This window comes from Ammodytes marinus, assembly GCF_949987685.1.
Source record: "Ammodytes marinus genome assembly, chromosome: 21".
Classification (NCBI taxonomy): Eukaryota; Metazoa; Chordata; class Actinopteri; order Uranoscopiformes; family Ammodytidae; genus Ammodytes; species Ammodytes marinus.
The window spans coordinates 15,414,185-15,430,507 of record NC_137225.1 but is presented as its reverse complement, the minus strand read 5'-3'; the positions used below and the strand labels follow the sequence as shown (position 1 = coordinate 15,430,507).

At 41.3% G+C, this 16,323-nt stretch overlaps 1 protein-coding gene across 1 annotated transcript in view; it reads right to left on the bottom strand.

Annotated features, from left to right (window-relative positions):
- Positions 1-16,169, bottom strand: part of LOC307267675 (phospholipid-transporting ATPase IB-like) — a gene marked incomplete at both ends in the record, with an annotated part of 28,265 nt that extends 12,096 nt beyond the window's left edge. The window contains 17 exons of the mRNA XM_080050058.1: positions 596-768; positions 8,185-8,249; positions 8,627-8,765; positions 11,139-11,278; positions 11,541-11,625; positions 11,716-11,785; positions 12,276-12,325; positions 12,400-12,588; positions 12,711-12,786; positions 13,576-13,620; positions 13,893-13,981; positions 14,107-14,184; positions 14,589-14,716; positions 14,859-15,027; positions 15,366-15,477; positions 15,817-15,944; positions 16,134-16,169. Coding sequence (XP_079906184.1) covers positions 596-768; positions 8,185-8,249; positions 8,627-8,765; positions 11,139-11,278; positions 11,541-11,625; positions 11,716-11,785; positions 12,276-12,325; positions 12,400-12,588; positions 12,711-12,786; positions 13,576-13,620; positions 13,893-13,981; positions 14,107-14,184; positions 14,589-14,716; positions 14,859-15,027; positions 15,366-15,477; positions 15,817-15,944; positions 16,134-16,169 — 1,772 coding nt within the window. The remainder of the gene's footprint in view (positions 1-595; positions 769-8,184; positions 8,250-8,626; positions 8,766-11,138; positions 11,279-11,540; positions 11,626-11,715; positions 11,786-12,275; positions 12,326-12,399; positions 12,589-12,710; positions 12,787-13,575; positions 13,621-13,892; positions 13,982-14,106; positions 14,185-14,588; positions 14,717-14,858; positions 15,028-15,365; positions 15,478-15,816; positions 15,945-16,133) is intronic.
- Positions 16,170-16,323: the final 154 nt, after the last annotated feature.

Sequence of the window (16,323 nt, the reverse complement as noted above, 5' to 3'; positions counted from 1 at the left end):
AATAAAGTGGAATTTTCAACATTGTTGGGATAAAGTTCAAGGTTTCTTACCCAAGTAAGATCCTGCATTATACTATATAACACCGGTGCTTGTCCTAGATTAAAATTCAGACTTTGTCTAGACTTTTTTGGTTTGTTTTAAAGTGATTTGATAAATGTTTTGGGTCATAAGACTTCCACACATGATTTATTATGGAGGCTTTTAGATTTTCACCACTATTCATGCTCCTCTTTAGGACACCAAGCATTTCTGAAATGCTTTGTTTTAACAGAATGAAATGTCATTATATACAACCAGGAGGAATTCTCATTTCCTTTTTTATTTTTTTATTATAAATGATTCCGGCCTCAACTGCACCGCGGAATTTTTATTAATAAACACTTTCTGTAAGTGAGAAGCTGATTGACGTCGAAATCCCATATAAAAAGAAGGTGCCGACAAGGCGACAAGCTACTTTTTTTCTTTGTGAGACCAGAATTTAAAACTTTTTCTAGGCTTTCAAGACATATGACAATACTTTGATAGAAACCCAAAGGTGTTTTTGCAGACCTATGTGTGTGCGTGTGAGATGAAGGAACCAATGAATCTTCCCTACCGGCAGCAGATGACAGCCTTACAGGACAACGCCAAGTCGAGGAAGGCCTGGCGGAGCTCGAAGGACAGTGCGTATTTCAGCGTCTGACCATCGATGATCAGCGCCAGCTCATTTTCCTTCCTTAGAGAGTCGCCAAGAGATGAACAGTGAGCTGTCAGTGTTGCACGAGTAGCCTGTAAGGAACAAAGTAACACAGAAAAATGGTTTGGGTATTTTCCTAGTAAGAAGACTGATGCTTTTTCAAAGACTGTTAAGCCACTTTCTCACATCATCAACATGCTTTTACTGTCAAACTTATATCTGCACCATCTTTTCTACAGTAGGCTCAAGTCGGTAACACACACACAATCACTTCAGTGGTTTTAAAAATGTAACAGGAAATGCTGTTGGATTACAGTGAAACTCTAACCTCTAACCCTGAACCTAACCACTAATTGTCAACAGTCTTAAACCCCAATCTGCACCCCCAACCAATAACCATAACTCTAAAGCTCACCCTTAAAGGTGACTCATTTTCTGATGTGGCCGCATTTTCAGGTTTTGTGGAGATATTATGCCCTCACGAAGGGGAGAACTAACAAATCCCACACCTTAAAACACGCAGACCAATTTGTTGAAAGGTCAAAACCACTGGCGGTAAATGAAAGACATGTGCTCCTGGCTGCACAGCCTGCTCTCATCCGGAGAAAGAATTTGCTTCTGTGTATACCGAAACAATTAGAAATGCCAGTATAATGTTAGCAGTTGTTCTAGACATCATCACAAAAGGATGAGATTTTGAGGCCTTGTGGGCGTGTTGGTAGTGGTACCATGGCATCAAATCAAATCTTAAATCATCCTTACAAAGCATCAACTCACAACAGTGGGTGAAAATATGAGGAAAGAGATGCGTGGTTAGAGGTAAAAAAGAAAAATTTGCCTGACTAAAGTCGTGGCTGGTAAAATGCATCATTCATAACAGCAAAGTGTTGTTTGTGTGTGTCTGTGTCTGTGTATGTGTGTGTGTGTGTGTGTGTGTGTGCGTGTGTGTTTGTTTGAACGCCAGCTTGCCTGGAGGGCAGTTGTTTGGGGCAGTTTTGATGGAGCTCTTGATAATAGAGGAACAGGGATTAATAGAGAAAATAAACAACCCACAGACTTGTAATGAATTCCATGTGGAGGACCAGTCACGCTACAAGCTACCAGTCAGAAACACGCACACATTCACACAGACATACACACCTTAATTTCCACTTACAGGAGTTACCATAACCATGGGATCCCAATGTTACTGAGCATTAACATGGTACAATACGCTTGCCTTGTGTGGTCCATCTGTACCATTTAGATGCTAAACAGTAGTTCTATTGAAAATCCAATACAATAGAAGAAAAGGAAAACATTTAGGTTTCGATTAGGAATTGTCATTAAACGATGTAACATTCAACCAGATCCAACAGTTCCAGATCTGTTCTCAAGTTTACCAAGAGCTTTTTTACATTGAGGAGACACAAAGTCATTCAGATTTAAAGCTTATTAAATTATTCCAACACTACACACATGGAACAAGATTGTTTTATCCATTAAATTCGGTCCAATACTGTAGCAAAAAGCTCACTATCTGTCCATCTAGGGACAGTTTTTATTTAGTTGTACATGTGGAATTCGGCTTAAAGGAATGACGCAAAATGAAATGTCCAATGCCAGGAGTTGTTTGTGGAAACATGGGCTATATAACTAAACACGTAGCAATCAGCAACACAAGTCCAAACTCTAGACAAAAAGTGCACAAATATTTGATAATTTGGCGCCGTTAAGAATCTACACAGTCTGTCACAGTGGGTTACGTTGGCCATTAGACCTAAGAGAGTTCAGTGACCCGCAGAGGTGACCTGTCGGTCTACCGATCAGCATGAGCAAGAGACAACACAGCAACTCACACACATACACGCTCATATACATGTATGCAATACAATTATATGAACAATGCTGTCTCTCTTCTTCTTGCCAAATAGCCATGCACACATGCGTCCACACATAAATATCCTTCCTCTTCCCAAAATTCCCTGCTCTTTGTTTTCTCAGCCTGAGGCTGTGTGTTTTTCTTTGTATGCCGGAATTCCTGTTTGCATTCACCTTTCCCCAAACAGGGGGAAAGAAAACAAAAACATAATGAAAGGATTAAAGGAGATTACAGGTTGTCAGAGTTCTGAAACTCAAAGTGTCTATGTGTGTCTGTGAAGTGCATGTGTTTTTATAGAGGAGAAAAACACGTGTATGCATGTACTATTGTGTCTGTTTGCATGTGTACATGTAGCACATGTGTGAAGGATGGGAATCTGACAACTTTTTTTCCCCGGCTTGTCCTCACCTCATCACAAAGGAATGGACAGAAAAAGCCTACGCAGAATACAAAGTTTACAGCTCAAAAGTGAACAATTATTGTATAAAAACAGTGTTGTAAGTGTTGTACAACTTTCTGCACCGGGCTTGATTCTGTGAAGCTCTTTACTATATGATATGAGAATATTTCAACTTTAACTACATCATTTATTTAGAGAATATAATAATGGCTCGGTGGCCAGAAATTCACCCTAGTATCTATCCATGTCATTTTCAAATTATAAAGAAACTCAAAGAGAGGGTCACACACATGTGTCAGTCCTCAAGTGAATGCAAACAATTCACAGACGAAGCAGTGAGGGGTTAATACACCACAGCGACTTGTCACAGCAGGTCTAGTCAAAGCTTTAGCGGCTAAGACAACCCGGGATAATAACCAGGCTAAGTCTCCAGGGAGCTATAGAAGATTAAAAAGGTAACTTAGGAACAAACACTAGTTAGCTCTTTAAGCTAACAGGCAGCCACTTACTAAAATAGAGCAAGTCCAGACTTAACTGTATCCTCATGACAAAGAACGCCGACTGTACATGAAAAGAAACAGCTCACAAAAGGTCCACTATGATCTGTTCACACTTTTTAATAGAGAACAAACACAAGACCAAAGAAAAATCCATTACTATGTAACTTTCCTCTTTCTCACGCTATATTACTCCCTATTTATGGAGACCTCAGAGGAAAAATGCTTAATTCTCTGATTGCACCAGTTGCAAAGTGACAGATCTTGTTAGCAAGCATTTTTATGTTCCAAACTAAACGTTTATTTTTCAATTGCATCTGAGCACGAAGAGGACGGAAACACTCTTAACGTGCACATACACACACACTTTGTAAACCATGTTCACAGGCCTGTGCATGGAATTTTATCAGGTTTTATATTTGGATCACAAAATGGGGCCTTATTGTTTGAGATAGCACAGGTCACCTTCTCTTACTGCATATTTTACCAAAGAACGCATAAGAACAAACAAAACACTCACACACTATATTTATATATCTGTGTGTGTGTATGTGTGTGTGTGTGTGTGTGTGTGTGTGTGCACATGTGCGCGTTTGTGTGCATGTGTGTGTGAACACAGTGAGGATGGAGAAAGCCAAATGTTGATCCGTTCCAGGCCACCCTCTCCATTCAAAGAGAGTTCAATCGCCAGTACCGTAATGACAAATGTACATAGGGTAGGGTATAAAATACACAAAAAAGCACTAAGCAAGATAAATGACAAAATGGTACAAAGAAAAGGAGACCGACGAAGGACAAGGAGTGTGAACCAGACTCTGGGAAAAGGAAGAGAGAGAGAGAGAGAGGGCTACAGAGTGAAGAGGAGGTGGAGAAAGACATGCTCATATTTGAAGTGCAGATTCTGTCACCAGTGAGATTTAATATACCGTTTAATTATCAGTCTGTGCATTTGTGCAAACACTCACATCCTGCCGTCTCAGCCAGACACACACACACACAAACACACTTCTGACCGAAAGGAAAAAAGAGACACAGACATGTGTGGATTTGAAAAGGAGGCATAAACTACAAAAAACTCTGATAAATTGAAAATTGCCAGAACAATAGAGCATTCACGTTGAGGCAGTACATAATGTGACAGTGTGTGCGTGTGCGTGTGCGTGCGTGTGTGTGTGTGTGTGTGTGTGCATAAGGATGATTAATGAGCAGGAGTGAGATGCTGTTTGTTTAAGAGTTGTACTGTGGGCAGCATGACGGGGAGCGGGGGATTGTGGGAAAGTTAGATGTAATGTATATTCAGAACTATCAAGCTGAAGATCAAGAGTATTAATGTGCCATTGCATCTTGGGTAAAAAGCATGTTTGTGTGTTTTCTGTTGGATTCAGAAAAAAGAAAAGAAAAAGAAAAAATGCACATTTGTATGCATTGTGTAATTCAGAGTTGAATACACAGAAGGAGACGGGTCAAAGATTTGTGTCACTGTGTGTGGCATGTGATGTGACGGTGACAGATGGGGCTCGTCACAGCTACGGCAGTCGCAAAGCGTTTGCCCAGGAGGCACTGCACACGGGCTTTGTTTTGATGAGGAGAAGCACCAAAAGGAGATCGCATTACCCCTCACTCATCGCCCTCATATGGCTCGACCAAATCTCCCCCGTCTTCTCCCCCTTTCATTCTCTATCCAGATTGTCCATCTCATACACGTAGTACAATAAACAACATCCCTGCTTTGTTCACAAACACACTCCGCTAAGATAAACACACATATTTTGTTGCTTGTTCCTGCTCTCCTTTTGACTCTCTCGTACAAGCACACACACACACACACACACACACACACACACACACACACACACATTTTTTTTGTCTGTCACACACCACAACGGCTGTGTAGTCGCTTCCTGTGCATAGAGAGGGTGCTGACAGATGTGGACCTAGTAGTGTGAAGGAGACATGGAGCGTAGAATAGGCTCGGTCTGGGAGGGGGGGGGGGGGGTTGGGGTGCTGCATCTGCTGCCAAGACCGGCAACTGCAAGATCCATTGCACAGATCAGCCTTCACACCGATAAAAGCAGAAAGAGGGTGCGATAAAGAGAGTGCAAAGTTGGGACACATTTATTTTCTAAACGGGGGCAAGAGGTCAACCTGGAAGGTGAGATTTTGATAAGCAGCTTCTGTTTCCGCTCACAGGTTCAACCTTGATGCATAAAGAATCAGAGCCGGCAGGAGTTATCTAAAGTGCGAGATAAGGGTCGCTCTGAAGACAGTGTCGCTTTCATCCACACAGACCACCATCAGTCACAACCAGACCTCTCTGAAGCTGTCTGCTGTGATAGACATGAATGTGACACAGACACGCACCAGCCAGCTACGGTAATACACATGAGAAAGAATGTTTCTTCTCTTAGACACAGTACAATGTGTCCAAATGTGAATCTGGAAAATGACCAAATATTACACATCAAGTTATCAATAGAATATCAATGAGAGATACAAATTAAACATATTATACACAGTCAAATATTTATTACTGTATGTGTACGTAAATCAGCATAAGATATTCCCATTTTAAAATCAGGCTTTGTTGCAGGAGTTTGTCATGCAGTTTATTCTGTTGCATACTTGACGTGCTGCTTTCACACCCACTATAAAGTGTGCTATAAACGCTCCAGGCTTTAAAGCATTCCGTAGATCGTGCACTCAAAAATTCCACTCATGTCCTATGGTTAATGTTTCACGCCAGCCAGCTGTCCCTCTCAACTTCCCCTGTCTCTGTGTGCCATAGAGAAATGTGCAAGTACAAACACTTTACCAAAGGAGCCTTTGTACGATGATAAATATTTAATCTTGAACCTTTTTAACAATGATAACATACACACACACTTCAAAAACTTGCTCAAGGACACATCAGCAGGGTGAACTGCTATTGCCATTACTGTGTATTTAGGCCACTGTCCTTTTCCTCTTGAGTAATATTTTAAAATGCAATTATAAGAAGAATCAGTTTAAATCTTTTAGTTGACATTCATTTTTATTAAACTTTAGCTGACAGCAACATGTCTGAAAATGTGTGTTTTAAAAATGTTTTCACTTGGAAGGCTCAGCGACTTTACTCACCAATCTTTTTTTTTGTTTACACTGGGAGTCCCATCTTTAAACAGCACCTTTCCGCAATAGCCTAAATCCTTCAATGCTACAGTATATCATGCCTCATTACAAGCCATTCAGCCGTAGGGGGGAATTTGTTCTGCCTGAAGAAATCTCCAAGGAAAATGTTTTCTTTTCTGACGTGAAGGTGCAAAAAAAGACCAAGAAAGCTTAATAAACCTTTATATGTTATCACCAAATGGTTTTATCCTTTACCCCAGACTACATCACCAAAACAACAATCCAATTTTGAAGTGTTCACTGGGACAGTACAGTGGTTCGTGTGTAGCTTGCTAATAAAAGCATAACTATATTAAGAACAATCTACATACAGAGGGCTAATTGTATTGCCCATCACCTACTAGTATTGATTGCATAAGCCACTCTCACCTTTTGAAGACTCATTGCCCTTATATTAAGAGTTCATTTTGTCCAACTCAATTTATTCAGTATCTAAGTGGTCTCGCACGATGTCTAGGAACTTCCAGACACTACTTGGTGTAAAGTCATGCACCACAATTTAAATTCATGAGCAACATCAAAACCCTTTCACACAGGATTCCAATTGGATGGTATGTTAATGCCATGTTGGCAACGCTGTAGAGTAATAATACAATCTCTCTAAAAGCTCTCACTTCAAGACAGCCACCATCTTCTTTGAAAATTATGAATGTAAATACAGACATCTCTCCATCCGGGATTAACACATTGCACTCACACATACACCCATGCACAAATACACACACACACACACACACACACACACACACACACACACACACACACACACACACACACACACACACACACACACACACACACACACACACACACACACACACACACACACACACACACACACACACACACACACACACACACACACACACACACACACACACACACTTAAAGTTTATGATGCAGAATCTCTCCTGTGTCGCACATAAACAATCGTTGTAAAAAGTGAACACATTGATTGTGTTTGTGCGTATGCTTGTTTGAGTGTAAGCACATATGTGGGAGTTGAAGAGTGGTTGGCAGTGTGTGAACGAGAGGCAGAGACGGAGACACATGACAGCAATCAATCCACTTGGGTTAAGCAGTCACACGTGAAACCTGAACGCAAGGAGCACATAACTGGGGTATACATCTAATCTAGAGAATCTAGTCTCAGATCTCATTCTTAGTAGCAAAAGGAACATAAATAAACACAAATACAGTCTGATCATTCTGTAGGCACTTTGCTAGAAATAATATAGACAAAAATACTGATAGCATGCCAAATGCTATCATTGGAAGCCAGGTACTATGTGTATGTAATGAAAGTTGCAGAGACAGAAGGAGAGGGAAAGACGTGATAGTTTACTACTTGTCTCTGTTCATCCTTTCTCCAAAAGGGACACCAGAGACTTTAATAACCGCACCTGTGAGCACACAAAGAGCCACACCCACCAATCTGGCTGTGGACCACACCCTAGTTCCCACGATCACCAGTTTAAGACCCCACCACATAAATCCCCCCCTCCCACACACACACACACAGTCCCGATACTGTACAAAGTGTGAACGAAGGAGGTGAGAGAGGAGGGAGGGGGCTACTCACATCCAGAGAGTCCTCGTTGACAATGATGAGGGACATGCCGTGCGTCACCAGACGACAGGAGTAACCTGATAGTGGAAGGTAGAGAACGGGGGATGGGAGACAGATTAGATTCACTCAAACCCAGAAAACTGTTGAGAAAAAGGTTTCATGTCCGACAAAGACCAGCTACATTCTCTCACAAGCAGCCATCTGACTCCACTGTCCTTAAACACTGCTTACTGCTACCTTACAACTAGTTTGAATAATGATACAGCAGTTCATCATTTAAAAAGTGAGAGAAAAAACAAAAGAGTGCGAAGGATGCCAGAGGATGTCCTGACTTTTTAACTCAGTACAGGAAGTGTCTACTTGTTTCATTGCTTGTTTACTTCCTCACTTCCCCCATCTGACTGCAAAGAGAAACTCAACACACTCTAATGTGGTTGATTTCAAATGTTTTCACCTATGTTGATGGCAGTCTCCTGCTTGTCTCCAGTAAGGACCCAGATCTTGATGTCCGCCCTCATCAGAGTGGCGATGGTTTCCGGCACTCCCGCCTGGAGACGGTCCTCTATGGCTGTGGCGCCCAACAACAACAAGTTCTGTTGGTGGACAGCGAGATAGAATTCATTTGAGAAATAAGATTTAACCCGAGAAGGAGAGAGAAAAAAAAGTGTGGCACAAAGGAGAGAAAACTCGGTTAAAATCAATTGCATTTAGGCTGCAAATTTAAGATTTAAAAATCAGCAGCCTGTATGTGAGGGCCCTTTCTCTCCAGACAACATCATCCATATCTAATTTGAGGATGAGGACGATGCCAGCAAGCTCAGTTTAGTTGGTACAGCAGCTCAGTCTGGAGTGGATGTCTGTACCAACTCTGTGTGTTCGTGCCAAGAAGTAACCAATTACCTCCCCCCCCTTGCTTTAATTTGTTCTGCATTTTAATGCATGTGTGCCCTCATTAGACACACTCGGACGCACACACAAACACTCCAGCAGGTACACAACTTAACACTATGGTGTTGTTGACTCCAGTTTTATGGGGCTTTTGGCATGCTGGTGTAGGTAATTACCCTTGTGGTCTCCCAGTCTGAGCCCCCAACCCCCTCCTCCTTCCTCTTTTCTTACTTTTCTCATGTCGACTGTCCACGCCGATTCCTTGGTTCTCCCACCTATCAGTTCAACAACTCTGAAATATCTTCACTGAAATATTTGCATTATATTGTGTACTTTATCCCTCGTTTGGTGGCATCTTTCAGACAAACCAATACACGTCATCATTCTAGCAAGGAGGAGCAGCTGACTTAACATGATGCTAAGAGAAAAGACACACCATAAAGGGAAATCTGACTGTGAGTAATGGAGGGACAACAGTGTTTACTGAAGTGTGGGAATCAACGTGGTGCCACTCTGCCATCTGCTGGCAAATTGACGGGAGTTTGTGTATTTTATATCCTTTCAGGTCTCTGCTTTGATTCCATATAAATCTATCAATACTTGATAGTCTTTATTATTATTAGATCTTCTACATAAGGAAACATGATTCAATATAGGGGAGAGTGGCCTAAGTTGTGCATTTTGGAAGTTGTGCCACCCCTTGTTTCTAGAAAACCGTGGAAGAAATTGGAAATGTGACCACATATTTAAGAAGAGCCATCCATTTGACTCATCCTGTAAAGAAGGGAGACACAAGGAATAAGATATAAGCACATTTAAGCTAAAAAAACTGTGTTTTGCCTTTCAAAGTAAAATTTCCATGATCAAGGTTTTTTGATTATTGTGTCTGAACAATTATAGACAAGTTTGAAAACATTTGACACATATTTTAGTGCTTCGGTATGCTACATTTTGAGTCTATACAGTTAGCACGATGTCAGCCCTAAATTGCTGCATCATGCTTATTCTCCAAATGTCTGAGATTGGGGTGATTTGTGCCAAAGGGCCTGGGTGAGTTATAAGTACCGTAAGTAAGTAAGTAAAATGTATTTATAAAAGCACATTTATGACAGTTTGCACTGTCCAAAGTGCTGTACATAGTGCATTCAGTAGGTAAACAATGAAGGTAAAATAACAATAACCAAAATAAAAGACGTAAAGCCCATACATCCACATAAACACAGATAGTAGTGCAGAGGTAAGATAGCTAATGGGGAGGAAACACCAGGGTGTACATATGGGTTTTGAGCCTTGATTTAAAGGCAGAAATGTAGGGGAATCACATTTGTCAGGTGGCAGTTGGTTCCACAAGCACGGAGCAACTAGTGCAAAGTACATTTCTGAGAGTTGTGCCAGTGGCATGGCTGTATACGCTGGTCACCAAAAGAAAGTGATTGTCTACAGTAGCTCAGAAGAGAGTGACATCTCAATTCCACTTAACGACACCACTGATGAGAGTTCAGATGGCCAGAAAGATGATGATGGCGACTTTGTCATTGTGAGCTTTGCAGGTAAAACCATTAGATCTGCTAGGCCTTGTTTAAGAAAATTGTCCTTCAATCTTTGTCAACTATTTACTTTATTTACTTTAAATACACCTTAAATAAGTGATTGTCTAATGGACTTTTTTATTGTCTTACATTACAGTTAATGAGATATATATCAATGGCACAATTCACCCCATGGTATTCTCTCCAACCGCACAACTTACCCCACACCGGGGGCAAGTTGTGCATCAAGACAACTTTTTTTCCGAAAGCTATATTTCTTCAACAGTTTATTCCAGATCAAAAGTTTTTATTGCCAGGGATGCACAACACCCTGAAATATATGTACATATTTGAGTTGGAGACTTTACTGTCAAGGCCTTACTTTAAAGTCACTTTGAGTGAAAAGTTGCACAACTTAGGCCACTCTCCCCTAAGTATATCCACCCTGAAAATGCTACCTCTGAATTTTTAAACTCATAATTTTAAAAAGTTTAAGACTTCAAGGCGTCATACACATTCTCACACATCCCAAGGAGATGGTGTGTTTACCTTTTCCAGAAGTTCATAACACTCCTCAAGTTTCTGAGCGCGGTCTTTGATCACAGTGCTGACACAATTGTATTCCTTCAGCCACTCCTGGTAGGCGTCTTCCTCCAGGTCCACATAGGCAAAACACAGAGTCCTCAGGCCTGGATGGGGGGGATGAGACAAATAATCAGTTTGGAATGGATTCTATTTTGAAGATCAAACAATGGAGGCCAGTCAGAAACGATGGTTCTGATGTAAATCAAGCCTCAACCAGAGGTGGGATCCAGTAATGTCAAGTTTTTACACTTTGATCTAATGAGAGTTCAAAGCCATAACGTGCAGTAACAGCAAATGGATCAGTAAGGAAGTCAACACAAGGAAAATAGATATCCAGTGAAAAACTAATTTTTTTTTTTTTTTTACCTTCAGTAGCAAACTGTTCCAGATGAGCAACAGTTAATTCGTTGAACTGGGATGCCTCAGTCAGACGTTCAAAAATTACATTATCCTGCAAAACAATGAAATAAGAAATTGAGCATTGAATGAAACATTTTCAAAAGACATTTGGAGTGCTGCATTATAATGAAATAAAACATACAGCTCCTTTGCAGTACAGCCGTAGCTTCCCGGCGGGAGTTCGGACCACGACAGACATGCGTTTGCGGTTACTGTAAAGGAGGCAGTGGGATTAGCTTCAATAACACACTACTCTTATATTACAGAGTTATTGACTGACTGATGGATTTAAGATTCAAGATTCAAGATTCAAGATTTTTATTAGTGTCCCAAGAGGGCAAATTGGTTTACAGCGAGGAGAGGCGACAACACATAACAGTACAAAACAGTGACGGATGCAAACAACACAACATGTACGCAGGCCTGGGCACTATAGTGCAAAGTGCAAAAATCAGGGAGAAACCAACACAACACTGTCAGTTCCTTTCCCTCCACAGATTAAGACGGGCCACGCTGGGGTTAGAGTCTTGCTGTACGGCAAAACTCGCCTGAGATATGACCAGAGAATTTGGGCTCTTACTAAAGAGTGTTCCCGCTCTGAGAAGGCAGACCAGGGCAACTTTCTCCTACTGTTATCCTAGCTCCGACAGTTAGACACAGGTCTTACCATCATAAAATAAAATAAAATTATGAGAGTATTACCTGGAAAACTCTAGCACATTCAACAGCTCGAAGGTCATCTCTGTCCCTCTCTGAAAAACACAACAAGATGTCAGCTCCTACTCTTTTAGTGCACTGAAGAAAAAAAACACAGATCAACACTTACAGCTTCGATTATAACTGAATGCGGGGTTCTTGCAGTGAAGACAAAGCCAAGTCCCTTGGCCCCTTTGACCAGTGCTCCTTCATCTGGCGAAGAGGCTTGGTAAATGAGCTGGTTATCCTCCCTCTCTGGGACCACTGTGTGGCACACTGCCATCATTGTCAGGAACTCACAGATCTGGGCGGATGTAGGCTAAACATATGCACACACACACAGAATGGAGATGAGTTTCAAAACCAATATTTAGTCATTTGGGGGCAGAATGGCTTTGCTCTGAATAACAAAACAATGGTGAAAGCTTCATAGACCCCTACATGGTTCTTTTCGATGTTTTGGATGAGAGCTGGGTCGTCAAACTCTGTAGAATTATTGCTACTGGACGGCAGATTGCTGTGAGACAAGAAAATAAAGAATTAGGACATGAGGTACTTTGGTTATTGTGTAGAGAATCAATTTTTTCCCAGGCATCCAATTGCATCATAGGCTAGGCAATTTTATGTAAACTTTTTTTCTAGTGTTCTAATCAAAGCATACGCAGTGCATTCATTTCTAAAAAACATGCAAAGGCTAATTAGAAATCCAGACCCACATCTAGAACGATAGAGGGTCCGGCCACAAAAAATAGACCTTCCCAACTCAAGGGGTTGCACCTTCGCCTGCATTTCAAATGCCACTGCACGTGATTGGATAGCACTACTACCAATCAGAGCAATGAACAAGGTGACGTATTAAGCCCTGTTCGTTTAGCGAACAGCGGGGTTAATTGTTAAATTAAACTTTTGCTGTGGTCGGTCGGCAAAAGAGAACATTCACCTTTCTTGCTCATGAAAGATTTGAGTGCCGTCTTCCAAATCGCTAAGTGTCGAGGCCAAAGCTGTTTCAAACTCAAACAACGTATCCACAGCAATCTTTGTTGCCCAGCACTATCGTCATCCGGTTACGTCCGCCCCAGAGCCCCATACATAGGGCTCTGGCTCGTCCATATCAAATAGTAAGATTTGATTGGGAACTCAGAATTTTCCGACATAGAGCTTCAATGGATCGTGTCCAGACCAACAGTCTGAGCAAATCTAAATTTGCCAGCTGCAGGTCTGGATTTCCAGGCTAGAGGCTAATAACAAGGAGAGAAAAATAGAAAGGAAATGACGGATGAGGGGATCAGAGGAGAAGGTCGCTCACCTGAAGTCCTCCATTGAACGATCACAGTCAAGATCAGGGAAGTGGCTGCAGTGATGAATGAGGGTGAATTTGGAAAGGAATCAGTCGGTTGATGAGTTGATTAGTTCATTTGATCAAGCATGCAAGTAAAGAGTTCAATCAACTGAGTTAATAACAGCTAATTCTTCACTACAAGTTATTCTGAGACATGAATTTGTTTTTGCATGAGTGCCTTATGTGGCATTCTAACATCAATTTATTTAAGTAGGTGGATCCTTTTAAAGTTATAGCTAAAATTCACAAGTGAATGTGACAAGAAAAAAGAAGAGTTGACTGACCCATAGGTAATTCCCGCAATGGTACACTTCTTAAAGTTCATGATGTTGCAGGTCAGAGTTCCTGTTTTGTCGGAAAAGAGATACTTCACCTAGAAAAAGACAGACAGACATTAGGGAAAAAAGATACAAACACAGCAGGTTTTAAAAGCCGTGCATTGATTGTGTATGTGTAATGCTTTCAGGAATATGGATGGGGGGAGGAGGGGGGGCTGACCTGGCCAAGTTCCTCATTGAGGTTGGACGTTCGAGCCATGGCCGGTGTGTCTGTCTCTGCGTAGTACATCTCCATATCCTGAGGGAATAACAAAAATAGACGCAAAGTGATGAGAAATTACATTACACTGATGATTACATTTGAAAACATACATTACACAGTCTGAAGAATCTCTTCTGCCTCTACTGGACCTATAAAAAAGTTTGGAGGGTTATCAGGTTATGTGAATTTATGCCCTTAAGTGAGGATCTAGATCCTGAGTTTCTCAGTAATCTTCCAGTTAAAGTTATATCCTGATGATATCCTGATGAGCTTAAAGATACGACCCCATAGAACAGGAAATGAGAGACACTTCTCTTCCAGTGTTACTCCATAAAGAGCGAAAACCTCTAGTATCATTTAAAGATATTGGTTTTGTATTAAAAACTTATTGCGGATTTGTTATCGAATTGAGAACATACATTACAAATACACACACATACCCAATTGATGAAGAGGGCCTGTGTGAACCTGACCACCTCCAGAGTGACCAACAGGCTGATGGGGATCAGGTTGTTGTACAGGATGATGAATGTCAGCAGGTTATATGCAAAGTTAGTGGATATGTCACCTGTGCACAGAGACATGATTCACTTATTTTAATGTACATTTAAATCTTCACAAATGTCAGGAGACTTAAGTCACAGGTTGTGAAATGTGTGTGTGTGCGTGTGCGTGCATGCGTGCGTGTGTGTGTGTGTACATGTTCTCACCAGCCCGGGACAGGTACCAGCAGGATTCTTCGGTGTGTTGTGTGTTCCAGATGGCGGCGCCCACAGAGCTGATCAGGGCCATGACCAGAAGGATGCTGAACAAGACCAGGATCTGCATGTTGGTGACGCGCTCCACGTTAGAGCGCTTCAGTGGTGCCTTGGTGGAGTTCTGGGAGGAACACAGGCAAAACAAAAAAAGGAAACGTAAGGACACGCACATCAAGATGGTGCTGGAAGAAGCTGCAGTTTCACTGAGTAACAATGGTTTCTCTGGGAAGATAAAAAAGGCCACTTGCAGCACCTTATTAATACTTCTGCCTCAGATTTCATTTGTTTAAAATACATGGACTAAGAAGTAACAGTACATCCCGTAGTGTGCGTCCCAGTTAGAGGTTCATTGAAACCTCTAAACTATTCTTACAAAGTTCACAAGGAAGGACATATCAACACTAAAATCACCTTTGCTCTAAAATGTTTTAAAGCCAGGAATGATTTTTTACACTTTACCTGCATCAGTTTGGAGTCATGGCCAGTGTAGACAACAATTCCCACAACCCACTGTGTGTTTCTGAGCTGAGCGCCTCGCAGCAATACTTGGTCTGGACCCAAAGGTACTGGACTGAGGAAAAAAAGAGAGTTAATAAGCTTCACTGTTTTTAATGATTTGGGAAACAATGTTGACACATTCAGGACAAATTGACCTTTTGAGCCTTTTCTGCTTACCTTCTCAAGCTTTACAATTCTGCTACATGTATGTATTTAGTTTCCTATCATCCTACACAGGTCTGTTTTTTATAAAGATACTGTTTATATACTGTTGACTCACAGGTATATAAAAAAAATAAGAAATAATTTGAAAAAAGGCCAAAATTAGCATAAAATGCTTACACTACCCATACACAGTCAATCAATAATTGATCATGAAAAAAGCGATAAACAGTAGGTGTGTGTTTCTCACTTGTGGTTCTCCAGCCGCAGTGTGCCAGTGAAGTCATACAGGTGTCTGTTGGGGCCTTCACACTCCAAACGGCCAGTAAGAGCCACTAAATCCTCCAGGCCTTGAGCACCAGCTGTGAGCGAGAGACCCTGGAACAAAATGAATCATGAAAAGTCAAGGAATGGAAAGTTCATTGGAGGTAGCGCTCAAGCAGGCCTCATTAAAAAGGGATAGAGAGAGAGAGAGAACTAGGACTAGAAGAAACAGGATCAGATCCTGTGTTTGACCCACATGGATGCAAATGTGAGGATTGCCGGAAGTAAGGTTTCATCTGATACGGAGTCCTGAAAGTGGATGCCTATATTTTTCAACATCTTCTATTAATTAGTTATTTTGCAACCAAATAGTAAGTAAGTATAAGATGTCTGTAAAACAACATTAACTCTATACTAACACCTAAACCATTGACCTCCTTTCCGGTGGGATAGCAGCTCCTTAACATTGGTTGACCCACCACATTTTTTTAAG